Source organism: Thamnophis sirtalis, unplaced genomic scaffold, assembly GCF_051295495.1.
Source record: "Thamnophis sirtalis isolate CommonGarterSnake01/CBP01778 unplaced genomic scaffold, rThaSir2_p1.2 scaffold_6, whole genome shotgun sequence".
Lineage (NCBI taxonomy): Eukaryota > Metazoa > Chordata > Lepidosauria > Squamata > Natricidae > Thamnophis > Thamnophis sirtalis.
In genome coordinates this window covers 77,989,940-78,009,313 of record NW_028261386.1, presented here as the reverse complement: position 1 = coordinate 78,009,313, position 19,374 = coordinate 77,989,940, and the positions used below count along the sequence as shown (strand labels likewise).

Sequence of the window (19,374 nt, the reverse complement as noted above, 5' to 3'; positions counted from 1 at the left end):
CCGGCCTTCCGTAAAGCGACTAAGACCTGGCTGTTCCGGCAGGCCTGGGGCTGTTGAGTAATAATCCAGCCCCATGTGACTGAATGGTGATTTCATTTTAAAAAAGTGTACTTTTAATTTTTTATGTCTTTGCTTTGTTGTGAGCCGCCCAGAGTCCCTAGTGAGTGGGCGGCATACAAATTTTATTAAAGTTACAAAGTTCTCCCCGGCAGGCCATTCATACCACACATACTGGGACGAGAGGCGTATCTGGGCCCCCATCCACTTCTGCTTCTGCACTCAGTGGAGGGGGCACCAGGCTGCACTCTCAATCCCCCCATACATACCGACCTAACATTCTCCACATGCATACCCCACTAATATTAAAATATACAGAGATACAGTAAAAAATTACGATAAATTAAAAAGCATGGGATCACTCAACACATACATACCACATACATTCCACACACATTCCACATACAAAATTTGCAAGAGCAGTTCGCGCGATGTTAGGAATTGTGCAAGTAGTTCTTAACGTTTAGGATGGTTAAAGAAAAATATTCTAATCCAAAATAGGAAAAGTCCTTTAGATATGCCATGGCCAGATTTTCCCTACCTGTTGGTAATTCTTAAAAGAAGTTTAAGAAGTTTTGCCCTGGATCCCAGGAAAATAAGGGTTTGCGTTAACGAAGAAATACCACCATGTGACACTCATGTATGGCTTTTTATCACCACCTTGAATATTTTCTTGGGGTCTCAAAACTACTGAATGAACTGAGAAGAAGACATGGTTTCTTTGGGGAATCACCACCAAACAGAGTGAATGGCCCAGGCCAGATCTGAAGCACCTTTCCACTTAAAATCGGAAGAGTGCATATCTCTATTCAAAGCATAGTCTAAGGCCGTGATGGCGAACCTATGGCACAGGTGCCACAGGTGGCACATAGAGCTCTCTCTGCAGGCACGCGAGCCATCTCCCCAGCTCAGCTTCACTGTGCATGTGCCTCCTGCCAGCCAGCATGCATGCGTGGGGCGGGAGACACATGTGCATTCATGGGGGGCATGTGGGGGCGCACACATGCGTGGGGCCGGGGTGCACGGGGGGAGTGTCGTCCAAGCATTGTGTTATGGGTGCATGCACGCTTTCGGAACGCAACGATAAAAAGATTAGCCATCACTGGTCTTAAGGTGCTAAGCAGAATGTTTCCATTAATTAGGGTCTGTGACTAACATCTCATATCCACTTCCCTTGAGAAACCTCCACTAGTAAGAATTATAGCCTTACTGCTGAACAGTCATGAATTACAGGATGTTCCAGCTTTAATTTGAGGAATGAACTAATGTATCAGGGGCCATACTCCGAAAAATAGGCATGAACAGGAAAAATGTGTCTTGTGTACTTTATTTATGAATTGTTTTCCCACTCTTCTATCAAGTTAATCATAGCTATTTGGTGAAATGTGTTTTTTTGGGGGGGGTGTGGCTCTTGGACTAGTCCAGAAGTGTTTGCTTTTATTGTTGTTTTAAGAATATGCAAGATGTGCATCTCGGATTGACCAGAGATTACTCTACAATTTTGCTGGAAGTTTTTTGGTTGCATGAGTTACTTAATTATCTTTCCTATTACAATATGATAAGAATCAATGTAAGGATGGTTTAGGGGTATTAAGATATGCTCATACACAAACTTGTTAAAGTCACTGAGTTCAGTACAAGCTTTCTATATTTCTTTCTTTTTGGTATTGGCTTGTACCTCAGATCATGTGCAGAGATGCTGACTTTGATTAGATGATACAATATCATTGAACAAATGATCTTCACCATATAACACTATTGTCTGCAGTTGGGATTCTGGCTCTACTGTATGTATGGCTTATTTCAGTGGGATTTTGCTGGTCTTTTGCTGAAGGGAGGAGATGATACCTCCAATATATATATTGGATTTTTTTTTTTTTTGCCAACAGCATTGCCAGTGCTGGGCACAACCAACATTTGTGGTCCTTTTGGGGGCAATTAAAGGGCTTTAAAGGATGTAGTGGTTGTATTTAACCTTTGGTTTTGCAGAAAGACAGATCACATTGTGGAATATCAGCATTTTTTTTTTGTCAGATTGGTATAATTGGGATGAAATCGGAGGAAAAGAATGGGTTCTGCGAGACAATATGCAGCCTGCAGGCTATAGCTTGATCTTCTTTGCATCAGAGAAAATTGGAAATAAGAAAAGTCCCACTCTTTCTTCCCTCAGGAATCTCCAATGGATCCACATTCCATCCATGAATGGAAAAGCTCTATTTAGAGAGAACCAAGAACTAAAGTAAATCACTTGTTCAGAGTTTTCAAATTCTTCCTAAAAGTTTAATTTTTTTTGCTTTGGGTTTTATCACCTTCTGTCCAGGGACATAGCAGTGGACACAGTGAAGACTGGAATGAGAGGGAAAGCTGGAAACAAAGGAGCAGTTGCTATCCGTTTCCAATTTCATAGCACCAGCTTATGCTTTGTGTGTAGCCATTTGACAGCTGGTCAGTCTCAGATAAAAGAACGGAATGAAGACTATAAAGAGATCACTCAGAAACTGAGTTTCCCAATGGTAAGGTCTGGGGAAAGTTTCATTTACAGGGCTACTGAATTTGCACATTTTTCAGGATAAAAATACACATTGGGAAACACCTATGTGCATGCGATTTTTATTTTTACTCAAGCTTATCTTTTTACACTCAGTGTGTTCATGTAAAGTGTGTTCCCTGTTACCAATCAGTTTGTTGCCCAGGTCATTTGTTCATCCATCCATCTCGGTTCTTTAAAAATTTAAGTCCTGAACGATTACATTTGAGTAGATCAATTCCTTACCTACCAACCTGAAGCGTAAAACTAATGGAGGCAGTATCAAAGGTTAGGATCTTGGGGGGTGAGAGGGAGACAAGAAAGTCTTCTAGAATGCAGTAGTTTAAGCAGCTATTCTTGCCAGTAGGATTCCATGTGTAATTCAAGGTGCTTGTTATCCCCTTTAAAACACTGAATAATATTTCTCAACCTTGAGAACTTCAAGATGTTTGGACTTCAATTCCCAGAATTCTCTACCCAGCATGAGTTCTGGGAAATTAGGTTCATATAGCTCAAGGTTGTCAAGGTCAAAAAACACTGGTTTAGACATTTGGGGAACTACTTTTTCCCTTTATGCCTACCTGTAAAGATTAAGGATGGCTCATCCCAGACCCCTTCCTCTTAGGACAGGGGTGTCAAACTCGCACTGTCACATTATGTATTGCAACTTTCCCCCCCCCTTCGCTAAATGGAGGTGATCATAGTCAATATGTGACATATCTGGACCACACGCCGTGAATTTGACACCCCTGTTTTAGGGAGTGTCACCTACAGGGACTTTGAAAGAGTGCCTTTTCAGCTGCAGCCTCTTTCTTTGCAGTAGCTTGCCTCCTGACATTAAAATGGCCCCTTCCCTCCTGGTTTCTAGAAGACCCATTAAAATGAGGCTGTACCGTTAGACACCCCCCCCCCCCCGAACTGGAATGATATTATTAGGAATGATATTTTAATTTTAATCCATTGATTATGGCATTCCTTTTTAAAAATATTTTTGTCTTTTTACCCATTATTTGTTTTGTTGCTACTCTTGATATTGCTATGTTTAAATTAATATATGTGTTTGTGTATAATTAGCTATTTAATATTAAGATTGGTGTTTCGCTGTTTTATTGTGTTGCTATGTACAAATTTTGCTGCTATTTATGTCTTGCTATAGCTGTTTTTACTATATTGCTATACACTCAAATTTCATCTGAATTTATGAAGATTGGAATTTTGTACCATTCAGAGTCAACTGGAAAGGCTTATAATTCGTGTAAAATTAGAAATCAGTAATAAATCCTTGGAAGGGATTTATGCACTTGGGCCAAGGTTTATAAGGCAACTTCAAAATTTGTTAGCATAGTATTGTAAATACATGCTATGATATATAAAAAATATAGGCTTTGAAATGCAGAGAAAGTGATAGCAAAAGAAATAGAAATATGGCATTAATACATTAACACAGTTGTTTTTTAACATCCCAATTGATCTTTTTTTCAATAAGGCAACAAAGAAGACTTTCTAGCAGCAACACAATAAATATTTTAATGCTATTTGGTACAGAAGTTAATTTTGAGGCCTCCCTTAAAAGTGTTACATTTATCAATGTTAATAATTCCATCCTCTGGTGTAACATAGCTTTTATTTGTTGATTAACATAAACAAGAATAGGGACATGGTGGCTCAGTGGCTAAGACACTGAGCTTGTCAATCAGAAAGATAGGCAGTTTGGTGGTTTGAATCCCCAGCGCTGTGTAACGGACTGAGCTCCCGTTACTTGTCCCAGCTTCTGCCAACCTAGCAGTTCGAAAACATATAAAAATGCAAGTAAAAAAATACGAACCACCTTTGGTGGGAAGGTAACACCGTTCCGTGCACCTTTGGTGTTTAATCTTGCCGGCCACATGACCATGGAGATATCTTCGGACAGCACTGGCTCTTCGGCTTCGAAATGGAGATGAGCACCGGCCCCTAGATTTGGGGACGACTAGCACATATGTTCAAGGGGAATCTTTATCTTTACCTAACATAAACAAAATAAAATTGTAAAATAGAAGCTGAACTTCTAATATGGAGCAAATTACAGAAAAACTTTGGTTTCCCTACACCTCTCTCCCCACCCCCACCCCAAACATTTTGTAGCCTTCAGGAAGAGGCTTCTTAAGGTGATTGTGGCCAGCTGGGTCACAGAAGAAATTTGATAATGTCATTAAGTCAGGTGGCAATGAAAGAAGGAAGCGATGGCTTCATGGTTATGAAAGGAAGTCTAGCAAGATTCTAATTAGGTATGTTCACATGTTTCTGAAGTCCTTCACTTGTTTTACTGGTGGAAAGAATACAATATTTTTTTATAAATTACAAATTATTTCCATTTCCGCTGAACATGCTTTCACCATGCATCCTTATTAATTCTTAGAACTTACAGAAACAACAAACCATGCTGTAACCTTTAGATCTTTAACAGCTCTTTCTAAAATCTGACCCTTATCCTATGGATACATGTTGCTGCCAAAGAATAGATTGATTTGCTATATTGACAAGTGTGGTAATTCATTAGATTTTCATATCTGCACTGTTTCTTCTTCAAACGTTTCTCTAAAGATCAAAAGGTGTTAATAGCTATTTCTGTTTCCAGGATTGAGAGTATAACTCAGCCAATAGTGCGCTAGAAACATTTAATGCCTTAAAAAGATGCTTTCCATTTATGCAGAATAATTCTTATAAATGTCCATATACCGATCATTGCCTAATTAAGCAGTTTATATTTGCAAAAGTACATAGGCAGATTCACCTTTATTATATAGCTTTATTAACAGCACCCTCTTGTGGTGCTTTGATTGAGGAGTCTTATTTGTGGTACCTTTCCAACAATATATGCAGTATCTTTTAGATTATTTAAAAGGGACGTGGTGGCTCAGTGGCTAAAACGCTGAGCTTGTCGATCAGAAAGGTTGGCAATTTGGCAGTTCAAATCCCTAGTGCCACGTAATGAAGTGAGCTCCCGTTACTTGTCCCAGCTTCTGTCAACCTTGCAGTTTGAAAGCATGTAAAAATGCAAGTAGAAAAATAGGGTGGGAAGGTAAAGCGTTCCATGTGCCTTCAGCGTATACTCATGCTGGCCACATGACCATGGAGATGTCTTCGGACAGCACTGGCTCTTCGGCTTTGAAACAGAGATGAGCACCGCCCCTAGAGTCAGTAACGACTAGCACATATGTGCGAGGGGAACCTTTACCTTTAGTTTTTATAGCTCAGGGACTCTTCATCTGACATCCCTTGGGGTCCATAGCTTGAAGCTAGGAGCCTATGAACTTGGATTTTAAAAGAATGTAGTTTTATTTAGTTAACTTCTAACTAAAAAAAAATAGCCAGTTCGTATAGTGGTTAAAAGAATCAAGCTAGAAATGGAGATCTTGGGTTCTAGTTCTAGTTTCTTAGGCACAAAGCCAGTTGGGTGACCTTGAGCCAATCAGTTTCTTTCAGCCCTAGGAAATAGGTAATGGCAAGTCCCTACTGAAAAAAACCTTACCAAGAACTTCCCCAGGCAGTGAACAGAAGAGAAAACAATTAAGCATTTATATAACTGAGTTGATGAAGAATTTTTAAATGCTGTTGTTTAATGAGTTTTTCCTCGACCAGGGAAGAAGTATGTTTTCTCATGACTATGTTTTCTGGTGTGGTGATTTCAACTATCGCATCGACTTGACTTATGAAGAAGTATTTTATTTTCTCAAACGACAAGACTGGACGACCCTCCTGGAGTCGGATCAACTGCAGCAACAGAAATCCAGTGGAAAGGTAGAGACATCACACTTATGATGGTTGCAACATCCTGCAGTTTTTTGATCAAGATTTGCGGCCTCCTCTGCTGGCGTCCCATAAACAAAACCACAAGGGAAGCCAGCAGAGAAGGTCACAAGTAGCTCAGGTAAGTCTCCCCCACCTTCCACCCCCTCCCTCAGGCCCTCTGCACTTGAGCTCTGCCTCACCAGCCACAATCGCTCCCTTCCTAACCTTTCTGCACTCAACTCTGTGCCTCCTCTGCCAATTGCATATCGCCCAGAGAATTGCTGCACCCGCCACTCACAGACCCTCATACATTTCCCTGAACCTCGCTGTGCTTATGCCATGCATCCCTTACCATACATCACCTTTGCACCCTCCCATACCCAGCAGCAGCTACCGCAAACCTCAATCCCTCACAACCTGTGCACTCTCCTTGGATTGTGTACTCATTCTACACCTCCCCAGCCACTCACCCACCCCTTCCCCATCCAACAGCAGCCACTCTAAGCCTCACCAATGGCCACTATATTCACGTGTTGGCTCCCTGGCTCCCTAATTGTCATCACTAAGCAATATGATTGCATCACTTAGCTATGTAAATTCTAGTTCCCATTGCTGTCATTACTTGAGGACTACCTGTAATGAGACAAATGAAAAATGCTGTATTATGGAAACTTAAATTTGATCAATATCCTGCTGCTGTTTTTCACCAGTTTCTTTTCCTAGTTGTTAAAAATGAAATTATTTCAGAGAATCTTTAAAGTTTGAAATGATGCCTCTAATTCATTAGTTCATACATATTATTGAAGTTGTGTGGTTTTTATTTATACTTGCAGAGTTAATTGTAGCATTAATGTTTTATTGTGCTGTTCTTTTTATGATTGTGCTGTAAACCATTGAAAGCCTTCCCAGTGGATGCAGAATGAGATGAGATGAGATAAGATGACATGCATGGCTATCTCTATAAAATTTTAAATATTTTCTTTTATAGATTTTTAAGGACTTCCATGAAGGAACTATCAATTTTGGTCCCACATATAAATATGATGTTGGCTCTGAGGCTTATGATACAAGTGATAAATGTAGAACTCCAGCGTGGACTGATAGAGTGCTTTGGTGGAGGAAGAAACTTCCAATTGATAAAACAGGTTGGTGGGGTCCTTTTTACTCTTTCCTAGCTTACATTAGTGTTTCTCAATCTTGGCACCTTTTAAGATATTTTAACTTCAACCCTCAGAATTCCCCAGCCAGTATACTGATTAGGGAATTCTGGGAGTTGAAACCTTCTCATCTTAAACTAATCAAGGTTCAGAAACAGTGGCTTTGGTTGTTTTATGATGTTTGACATAAAAATCAGTGCTCAATTCTGAAACTCCATGCATAGTTTTGCAAAGGACACTTTTTGTTAATGGAATATAGTTCACACCACTGAGAAAACATTCCTTGGGAAGCGGGCATGATGCTGATCTAAGAAATAATTCAGTGGTTCTCTCACATTACTTAAAAGATTTATTTGTGTGCAGAAAGTTTGATTCAGTAAGAATTTTACACATTAACTTAAATACTAGGGATAATCTTATCAAACCAACAGTTGATTTTTAATTATATTTCATACTCAATTAGATTAAGCATTTTCTGCCCTTGATAATCCCAGGAGGCCTTTTTTTTTGCATTCGACATTTTGGAAATGTGTACTCTCTCTCTCTCTCTCTCCCTCCCTCCCTCCCCCCCCTCTCTGTCAATATTGCAACACAGCAGCAGCCATGAGATGACCATGCTTGTCCAGCTGAAAGGTGACCATATATATATATATATGCATGCATGCATGCATATGCAATGTAAACTATGAACATACAGGGATTGGTATTATTTATCATTATTGTATTGCAGTCTACTTGTCCTGTTGCAAGATTCCTGTTGCAAGACTTATTATATCAATGATTTACACCAGTGATGTAAACCACCTTTTCAGCACCGAGTGCTGAAACTGGAGCGCATGTGTGAGTACTGGTACTGGAACCCAGAAGTGAGTAGTTGGCTGGTACTCAGCTGCTCTCTTCCGGGTTCCGGTGCGCGCATGCACAGCGGACAGATGGTCTTCATGCAAAGAGCAGCTGGCCGCCGCACCATGCCCACAGAGAGGGCTTTGCATGCCACCTCTGGCACACATGCCATAGGTTTGACATCACAGATTTACATCCTTCCTATCTATTTGGTGCCATACAACCAATTTCATTGTATTTAAGTACAATGACAATAAAGATTATATGAATGAGGAGCTATCATGCGGCCAACATAGCTAGTCAAAATAATGCTGAGTTTGTTTAGCTTCAATTTAGTAAGTGGGTTCATGAATCTCGCTTAGTTTTTTATAAACCCTGATTAATGGCTTAAGTAAAAAAAGAAACAACCTCAGTTTTGTGGCTGTTATATGTGAATCAGGCACATGGTTCTGGAGCAATAAGAGTCAAGGTGGCGCAGTGGTTAAATGCAGCACTGCAGGCTACTGCTAGATCAGCAGGTCAGCGGTTCAAATCTCACCGGCTCAGGGTTGACTCAGCCTTCCATCCTTCCGAGGTGGGTAAAATGAGGACCCGGATTGTTGGGGGCAATATGCTGACTCTCTGTAAACCGCTTAGAGAGGCCTGAAAGCCCTATGAAGCGGTATATAAGTCTACTGCTATTGCTATTGCTATTGCTATTGCAATGCCTTAATTCTAAATCTATTGTTTTGTTTTTTCACAGCGGGACAAGTCAGTCTTCTTGACAGCGATCTCAATGCTGAAACCAAAGTTGGACCCATTTGGTCTCCTGGTGCTTTGATGTATTATGGAAGAGCTGAGCTCCAGGCCAGTGACCACAGGTAGCATCTTCAGGGGTCTTGGAACACATCTTTTGCCCTTATAAAACCCAGATAGCTCCTCCATTTAAAGTGATCTCTTTTTATGACTCCAAAAAATCACCACCAGGGAGCAGAATAAATAGAACTGAGCTAGTTGAACCAAAGACCTGATTCGTTATAAAGCAACTCTAAATTATCACAAATATTGACCATTGTTGAGTGAAGAAGCTTCTTGGATGAGAAGCAAAACATCTTAAAAGAAAAACCAGGAAGTCCAGTTGCCTTTTGAAAAAAACATGTTTGGGACAGCCATGACCTGGATGACTGAGAATCTCCATAGACATTGCCATGCTTTGCAACTTTAGAAGGAATTCCAGGGGGAGATTTTCATGTTATCCCTTGCACAGAACCATTTCCCCAGGTTCTCAGGAACATCAAGCCTTTTATAGATCTTACGGAGAACCAAGTTCCAACATTTCCATCTGCTTTGTGGACTATAGAGAATATATAGAACATTCTTATAGCAGTCAAAATTCATTTCTTGTTTCTTACAGAAGCAGTTTTGGAGCAGAAGTGGTAGAGCTGTCACTTAGCTTTGTCATACTCAACTAGAACTGCTGAAAGATTTAGTTAGCAATAGCTGGAGAGCCCAACCCTAACCTACTAACTCTCATTCTTCATTCTTGTATATGTATTTTAGTTGCATACAAACTTGGACACACACACACACACACACACACACACACACACACACACACACACACACACACACACACACACACACACATACACATACATATACATATACATATACATATACATATATATATATATATATATATATATATATATATATATATATATAGACCAGAGGTGAGTTGCTGCCGGTTCAACCGAACCGGTAGTGTAGGCAGTGGGGGGCTCCACCCACCCTCCCAGATGCTTCTGCACAGAAGCGTTGCACGTGAACACGTGTGCAAGCACAAGCAAACCGGTAATAAACTGGTTAGCAACCCACCACTGATATAGACACAATCTGAGAACTGGGGGAAAAAATAATGTTGTGGCAGAGTTCCTTTGCCAAATTAAATAACAGAGTAATTGTTAGGATTGTTTTAGTGTGTCTCTGGACTCCTGGGAATTGTGTGGAGTCAACTTGGGCAGATAAATGAGCAGATGTAATCAATAAATAATTTCAAGCTTCCCTGTGACTATTTATTCATTGTCTTTTTCCCTGTTAGGTAATTATTTATAGGATCAGCTGTCAACTTTTCATTATTTAACAAAGATGTAATACCCTATATAAGTTATGCTGAAAAATAGTTTGAGAAGCCAAGTAATCTAACAGTAATATTAAGCAGATCTAAGTGGTTTCAAATAGTTGTGTTTGACAACTGATTTTCAATAACATGTCAGCATTTTTATCTTCTGACCTCTTATCTGCCTTCTGTCATCCTATTAACTGTTTTCTTCCCTTGGTATCTCTCTGTAGGCCTGTTTTAGCTATTGTGGAAGTGGAAATCCAAGAGGTTGATGTGTCTGCTAGGGATAATGTTTTCCAGGAAGTATCATCCTTTCAGGGTCCCCTAGATGCTACAGTGGTGGTGTCTCTATTGTACTGTTCCCCTGAAGAGAAAGATGAATTTCCTGAGGATTGTCAGATGGAGCTTATGCAGATCTTTGAGACTTACGGCACTGTTGTGCTTGTCAGGTAAAATATGCTGTTCATTTTAGAAAATAATCTTTGGATCTTAATTTTGAAGGGAACTTTCCCTCATGGAAAGAGACTCTTGGTATATATGGAATTGTTCCATTAATATAATTCCAGAAGAAGAGTGGGTTATAAATCTAACAAGCAAATAATAATTATTCAAATAGAATTTCCTTTAAATTGTGGAGTAAAAAGTTAGGGATCCATGTCAGTAAAATATAATGATGTTAGAGAACGTTGATGGCTTAAAACTTGTTAATGTAATAATAGTTCAATAATAATTAATTAATGTTCAGTTATTAATCCACCATTTTTAAGAAGAAACAGCTCAGCTTTCCTATCTACTTATTTAATGGCTAATTAGAAATTAGTTCTGTCAAGATATATAGAGTTTATTTGATCTGTTTCTATCCTTGTTAGGATCAATGGAGGTCAAATGTTGGTTACATTTTCAGAAAGCAGATCTGCTCTTCGCGTTCTTGATGTGGATGGCATCAAGGTAAAACAAAACAATTAAAGTTGCTTGTAGTATTTGAAATACTTGAGTGACCAAGTAAATCCCCTCATGATGGCTATTTTGTTAAGAGAAAGCCAGCCAATTTTGTTTGCCTTGCTGGTGGCAAATATAGACATCTTTCTCATATAAAATTGACATTTCCTTGAATACCAGCTTGTAGTTTCAGGTTCACCAGCTTTTTAAAATGTTAGCTGTTAAAATGGTTTCCAAAGAATTGATCTGATAATGTCAAGCTGTTAGACCAGAAAACACCATTAACCAAGAAGACTCCTTTGAAACTTTAATGAATAAATTCATTTATAATGTAATGAGCTTTTATATGGAGGTCATGACATAGTTTGTTATTTTTAATATACCATCTTTTGCTGTTACTCTTCAAAAATCCATTTTTTTTATTTAGGGATTTGATAAAAACATCTGGAAGCTAATTTTTTAAACTAGATAATAGGTAACCGGAATACTCTCCATATTATACTGGAAAAGTTAGAGAAATTAGTTGCTTTTTAAGCAGGATTTCAGCAAATACAAATTGAGAAATAATTATTTTCTAATTGACCACTAGAGAGGATTTGGCAATCGCTGTCTGTTTATAAGTGGTTTCTCATCCTGACACATAAGGAAACTTGATGTCCTTCTTCCATTATGAGTAATAATGATACAAGTAGAGAAATTGAACACACATACACACACACACACACAAATCCAGGATATTTAGCTTAATGACTTCCAGTTTTTTTATTCTTTAACAATTGACATAAGAAGAAATGGCACTCTGTTAAAACCAATTATTGATACATAATTCACAACAATACATATCTGAAAAGATCAAATATCTCTAATCTGCAATAGTAGCCATGCTCTTTAAATATATACTGAAGTCTTTTGTCTTCAATTCAATGAACAGACTACAGGTAGTCCTTGACTTGCAACAGTTCATTTAATGATCATTCAAAGTTACAATGGCACTGAAAAAAAGTGACTTAATGACTGTTTTTCAAATTTAGGACTGTTGTGTCATCCCCAGAGCCACATGATCAAAATTCAGGCGCTTGGCAACTGACTCACATTTATGACGATTGCTGTGTCCCAGGGTCACGTGATCGCCTTTTTCAATCTTTTTACAAGCAAAATCAATGGGGAAGCCAGATTCACTTAATAACCATGTTACTAATGTAACAACTTCAGTGATTCACTTAACAACTGTAACAAGGTCTTAAAATGGGGCAAAACGCACTTAGCTAATATTACACTCAGCAACCAAAATGTTGGGCTCAATTTTGTTTGTAAATTGGGGACTTACCTACGTTGCTTTGCATCGTGTTAATATCTGGGTCTTGTTTATGATTACAGGAAAAAATAATGTATTGGGTTTTTTATGTCTAGATTAAAGGCAGGATTGTGAAGATTTGTCCTAAAACCAAAGATTGGCTGAAAGGTCTTCAAGAGGAAATTGCTAGGAAACGCGACAGTATCGCTCCTATGTCACCCACAGCAAATTCCTGTCTTCTGGAGGAAAATTTCGATTTTTCAAGCTTAGATTATGAATCAGAAGGTAAGTGGCCTAAGATGTGGGCGAACATATAAGGTTTGGTCAGGAGGGCTTTCCCCACATGGAGCCTGACTGAGATGGGTTGCTATTCTCTTTGCAGAATGATATAATTTGTAAAACAACAACAACAACAACAACAACCAACAATCCCCTTTGTTTTAGCTGAAACGTTGGAAGAAAACAACATTTCTTCAACTTCCTAATTCTGCTATAACATTTTTCAATTTAGGTGATATCTTAGATGAGGAAGATGATTATTTGGATGAAACGTTGCATCTGGTACCATGTGAAACAGAAATGGTATCAACAATGGAAGAGTCAGGAGATGGATCAGAATATGTGAGCATGGTGTCTACCATACATGCAAACAAGTCACATCTTGCTGGAAGAAAACCATGTCGGTATAAAGGTATCCGTCCTTTCGTGATAAAAGACAAATGAAGCCCTAGCCAGACAGGAAAAATTGGCTGGGTCGTCCAAATAAGGCTTTTTTTATTGGAATAAGTCAACCCAATTAAGTTGACAAAATTATCTCTACGTTAAAAGCTATTCAGATAATTAATGATATAATTGGTTTTTCTGTTAATGACTAAGACTTTCTGGGACAGAGTGATGTTGCCCTGGAGATATATCATAATTTAATTTGAGCTCTTCTTAAGGATTAATAAGCAAACTTGATTGAAATGCCAATGATGGTAATCTTTTTCTTGTCGCGTGCCGAAAGCGCACAATGACATAAGGCAATGTGTTTGTGACACCCCCAGTGTCCCACCCTCCAGCGCATGCATGCACTCCCCCGTCCCCCTGCACATGTGCACGTTACTCCCGCCCTCGGTGCCCCGGTTTTGGCCTAGTAGGCCTCCCTGCAGCCTCCTGGGACCAAAAACGGGCTTCCGGGGGAGCACTCTGCACCCCGCCCCGCACCCCATTTTGGGCCTAGTAGGCCTACCTGCAGCCTTCTGGGAACAAAAATGGCCCGCAGGGGGATGCCGCATCCTCCCATGCTCCCCTGCCCATGCACGTGTGACCCTCCCCACACAGGTGTGCATGTCTCCCGCATGCGTCGCACATACACGGCAAAGACCCAAAAATCTGTTGGCCAGTGGGAGGTGCGTGCGCATGCACGGTGGAGCTGAGCTGGGCAGGGGGACTCATTTGCCTCCAAAGAGGGCTCTGCATGGCCACCTGTGGCACACGTGCCATAGGTTCCCCGTCACGGCTGTATGCCATCCATACCTATTGCCTTTACTCCTTTGGGGGCATTATATATGCTCATATCAGTTTTGGAAATCTTTGAATGACCCAATTTTTTCATTATTATACTTTCTGAGTCAGCATTGTAACTCAAAGTTTGTGCCATAATTCATGGAGGATTAACAGAACAAGCCACTTGATTTTTGACTGACCTTCTTTATGACTAATTGTTTCACCTCTAGGAATAACAGGAGGCAATGACTGGCTCAGTCTATTAATTCTGATACATTACTATTTGATAGATGTCAATGATTGAATATGGCTCATAGAACCCTTGGTAATGTTCCCCATGTAGCAAGCACATGTTGGGTGTTGCATGGTTATTTCTCAGTTTGTTTCCTTCCTGGATAATTTCAAGGGCATCAATTTTTATCAGTTGCATTTTGTTTTCTAACTTTATATTCTTTGGTCATGTTCACTAGATGATGCTGACTTGGTTGAATTAAAACATGAGTTTGAAGAAAGTGCAGAGTTCTGTCATCGCTCCCCAACCAGGTCTCTGTCCGTGCCTGGTAGGCCTCGGCAGCCTCCGCCCCCCCAGCGACCTCCCCCACCAGGTCAGAGTTTGTGTTCTTTCTCCAAGAGTTTCTACTTAGTGGGAAAAAATGTTATGATTTTGAAATGACAGTCTTGAATACACATAGAAAGTGAGGTTGAAAGTGTTGTGGCCCGTCAGTGGCCAGTGGAGCTGGCAGCAGATTCGGACAGTGAGGAGGTTGGGGAGGAACATGGGCCAGTCCTGGAGTCTGGGAAAGGCTCTGATGAGGGCTCTGTGTTGGAGGCAGAGAAGGGGCCAGAGCCATATGCCAGTTATCAGCTGCCTTCAGAGTCAGACATCAGGGAGGCAGATGAACAGCTGGAGCCTGTTTTCTCAGTGTGCATGCATAGAGTTGCCAGACGAAGGGAACAGCTAAAGAACAGGGATCGACTTGGGAGTAAGGTCACAGGTGAACAATGAATGCCCCTCCTAGAGGAAATAAAAACATCCTACAATGGGATGCAATTTAGTTAATAAGTGCCTTGTTTAGCAATGGAAATTTTGGGCTCAGTTGTGGTTGAGTCAAGGACTACCTGTTATGTAGTTCAAGTGGATGCAACAGCCAGCTGAAAGTCAGATAAAAACAGATACAGATATCACCAGACCAATTTCCATTTCATGCCTTGCCACTTAAGCACAATTTGGTGAAATGGTTCTCCAGAATGTTTCTTTGTATGGGGCACAATTCAGCTTTTCTTGGCAAAAAAGATTTAGAGGAAACTAGATGCAGAAATAATCTTGTGTACAGTATTTGCTGTTCTGACCGAGGCTTCCTGAGAGCATGAAGCAAACTTCTTGTCCCGACAAAAATCCCTTTTATTAATTTACTGTGAATTCTGCTCATTCATATCCGGCAAAGTCTTTCAAGGGAGGATTTACAGTCACAGACCTTTTCTGGCTTGGAGAGCTGACAGGCAAATATCTGCAAAACTTGGCAAGGAGTCTCGGGAGTCACGAACCAATTAAGTGAACTAATTATCTCCTGCAAACTCTACTCTCCTTTCACTCCTCTTTTGGCACAATTGTTAAGAGAATCATTTCAGTTGTTAAAAGTGAATTGTGCAGTTGTTAAGCGAATCTGGTTTTCTCCCAATGACTTTGCTTGCTGGGGTACATTACAAGGGGTGATCATGTGACCCTGTCCAAATTTTGATCATATGACCATGGGAATGGTACAATGATCGTAAGTATGAAAACCAGCCATATGTCACTTTTTTCAGTATCATTGTAACTTCAAATGATCACTAAACAAATGGTTGTAAGTCAAGGACTACCTGGATACTAGCCATATATGCACATTAACAAGGTGGATTGCTGAAAGTAACCCCATTTTATATCAGTGAGAAACAGCTAGAGATGTGTATTTTCCTTTCTGTATAATTTCTGTTAAGTTAGGGCTAACACAAGCAGAGGAATTTGCTGAACTTCTCAACAACAAAAAATATGTAAGTTGGTTTTCCCTTAGTGACATCACTCAGAGGTAGATATCCCAGTCCAAATTCTTTCCCCCCTCCCTCTCAGTTGGCCCTTCTTATAGAAGCAAATTGAATATTTCCTTAACCAATTATGATAGGAGTTTAGCCATGTCCCCCGAGCACTGTCTCCAGTTTTCTCACAAGTTTTTAGAATTTTTAAAATCAAAAACTTGGCCAAACTGTCAAGTACACCCCCTCACATTTTTTAAATATTTAAGTATATCTTTCCATGTGACAACTGAAGAAATGACACTTGGCTACAATGTAAAGTAGTGAGTATACAGCTTGTATAACAGTGTAAATGTGCTGTCCCCTCAAAATAACGCAACACACAGCCATTAATGTCTAAATGTTGGCAACAAATACTTAAATATTTATAAAATGTGAGGGAGTATACTCATGTCTGTGATATAGTGTATATTATACCACCTCCCATTAAGAAATTATTTATGTGTTTTTCCTACAGCTGCAGTGCCCATTAAAAAATCCCCATCAGATGGTTCCATCTCTTCAGGAAGCTGCTCCCTGTCCTCCATCTTGGATACAGCAAAGCTTCTTCCAGGAGCACCACAGCACCCGGTGAGTAGCTCAGTACCATCATTTCAAGTACTGATAAGAAAGAAAAAAAACTCACTTTACTCAGTATAATGTTAAGCTAAGGTTCTCTTATGAGAAGCATCAAAATACCAAGAAGCTTTTGAGTTCTAAATCACCACTACCAGCACCCTAAATAGGATAACTTTGGAAAATATAAGCCCCCTTCTCCAACCTAGTGCTTTTGGGATGAGGGGGACTGCCATAATTCCTAATGGCCATCTACCTGGGTTGATGGAAATTATAATCCACGTTCAGAGAGCACTGGACTGGGGAAGATTAATCTAATAGCTGCTCTGAGTATGTTTTAAGTAGAAAGCAGACAAAGAATATTTTAATTAATAAATATGTGTCTGGTGGCAGCAACTAAGGAAAGGAAAGGGATATATAAGAGATGTTCCTCTATATTAGTGACGGCTAACCTTTTTCTTCTTGCGTGCCAAAATTGTGTGCGTGCTTGACAGCACACACATGCATGCCAACACCCATAATGCAATGCCCCCTGTGCATGCATGCATGACCCCCCTGTGCTCCCCTCACCTCCTGCAAATGCCATGTTACACCTCCCCTGCCCCCATGCATGTGTGCACGACCTCCCACCCCCACGCATCCATACGTGCCTCCCACATGCGCGTCAGAGACCCACAAATCAGCTAGCTGGCGGGGGATGCACGCACATATGCTGTGGAGCTCAGCTGGCCGATGGCTCATGTGCCCGCAGAGAGGGCTCCACATGCCACCTGTGCCATGGGTGCCATATGCTTGCCATCACAAAATTATGTTTCATGAAGGCATGACCAGCAAAAGAAAATGATGATGATCCTTTGTTTTTACATTTTCCTGCAAGCCAAAATCACGAACTGGAATTAGTAAGCCATACAACGTGAAACAGATCAAAACCACTACCCCAGAAGAAGCCGAGGAAGCCATTCGGTGTCTGATGCAAGCAAAAGGAGGTATGGCCGGTTTTCTGTTAGAAACTTTGATGATATTCTTTACTTAGAAAGCAAAAAAATCAAACCCACAATATTGGATAGGGGCTACATAGTTTGGTAAATGGTACGTGTTAAAAAGTACCTAAGAACAGTGGTCTGGCTCAAAAAACAAAAAAAGCAAATTTAACTAGGTTACATCAATAGAATCATGGGAATTGTTCCACTTTATTTGGCTTTGATCGGACCCCCTGCCAATTACTGTGTTTGGCTTAGGGCACTACACTTAAGAAGAATTCAGAAAAATTGGGACAGGTTCAAAGAAAGTCAGTGAGAATGACCAGGGGACTAAAACCTTGGCCATATGGAAAGAGATGGAAGAAGATGGTATGATAGAAAAGTGAGGAAGACAGCTGAATAGACATGACAGTACTCTTTAAATATTTGAAAACATGTCACACAGAAGACAATTACAATCTGTCCCCTGATTCAAAATGTAGAATACAGAATAAAGTAGTCAATTTACAGATTGCATTAGGGAAATTCTTATAACGAGCAATTTATCAGTGGAACTAATTCCTCAAAGGAAGTTCCTCTTCATTGAATGTGTCAAAGCTGGATAGCCCCCTTCTGGAATGCTTTAAATTGGAGAAAAAAGCCTTGGCATTGACAAGAATGGGACAAAATTGTAATGGAGAATCAGCTCTAACAGAATACCTAACTGAGCTCTTGCTGGAAGCAAAGATGCTGGTGGAGAGCTAGTAACACACCTAAGTTCTAACAACACAGAATGGCCCAACTATGTGGGCAAGTTCAGAGCAGCCCAGAATATTAGTCATCACTAGCAGTGGTAAGGTACGGAAGCTTTAGAAAGTACATCTGAAGATTTAGCGCTCTACCAAGCAGCGACAACAGCCAAGAAGAGACTACCACCTCAGTCCAGAATCAACCAGCCGTACAAAGGGGGGATAGAGAAGGAGAAGGATAGACCTGTAAATCCAGGGGAGGAAAGCAAGTTAAGCAAAAGTTAACGTAGAACAAGAACAGAAGCTTTATTTAAAAAAAGTTGGAAAGTAGACCTCAAGCAATTTCAACCAAACTTGGTGCACAGATGATTTACTCTCTGGAGAAAAATACTGTGGGGGTAAGACACCCCTAATACTCCTCGGTGTGTCTGTGTCTCTTGGCACACAGAGCCCAACTTGGCTCCACCGCGCATGTGTACGCGCCTCCTGCCGGCCAGCTGATTTTCAGGTCTCTCCCGTGCATGCTCAGAGGCGTGGGGAGTGGCATGAGCCTCTTGTCCTGCGGCCCATTTTTGCTCCCAGGAGGCTGCATCTTCATTTTTGCTAGAAATCTTTGCTAATACATTCAATTTGTACAATCCTTCTCCCCATTTTCTTCTGAATCGAGTATTTCAGGATGGATTCTAGATTTAATTGCAATTAACAGATGACTTTTAAATACTACATAGTAAATGTTGATTGTCATTTTTACATGTTGATTTTATTTCACAATATAGATGTGAACACATAAAAGATATCCCTATAAGGCAGTGTTTTTCAACCTTTTTTGTGCAAAGGCACACTTTTCATGAAAAAAATCACGAG

The 19,374-nt window shown here is 40.2% G+C and overlaps 1 protein-coding gene across 1 annotated transcript in view; it reads left to right on the top strand.

The window, feature by feature from the left end:
- Positions 1-19,374, top strand: part of SYNJ2 (synaptojanin 2) — a 58,624-nt gene that overhangs the window by 31,594 nt on the left and 7,656 nt on the right. The window contains exons 15-25 of the mRNA XM_014057555.2: positions 2,378-2,570; positions 6,206-6,364; positions 7,344-7,500; positions 9,098-9,215; positions 10,687-10,905; positions 11,326-11,404; positions 12,806-12,974; positions 13,201-13,380; positions 14,648-14,782; positions 16,705-16,817; positions 17,680-17,788. Of these exons, the coding sequence (XP_013913030.2) occupies positions 2,378-2,570; positions 6,206-6,364; positions 7,344-7,500; positions 9,098-9,215; positions 10,687-10,905; positions 11,326-11,404; positions 12,806-12,974; positions 13,201-13,380; positions 14,648-14,782; positions 16,705-16,817; positions 17,680-17,788 (1,631 nt within the window). The remainder of the gene's footprint in view (positions 1-2,377; positions 2,571-6,205; positions 6,365-7,343; positions 7,501-9,097; positions 9,216-10,686; positions 10,906-11,325; positions 11,405-12,805; positions 12,975-13,200; positions 13,381-14,647; positions 14,783-16,704; positions 16,818-17,679; positions 17,789-19,374) is intronic.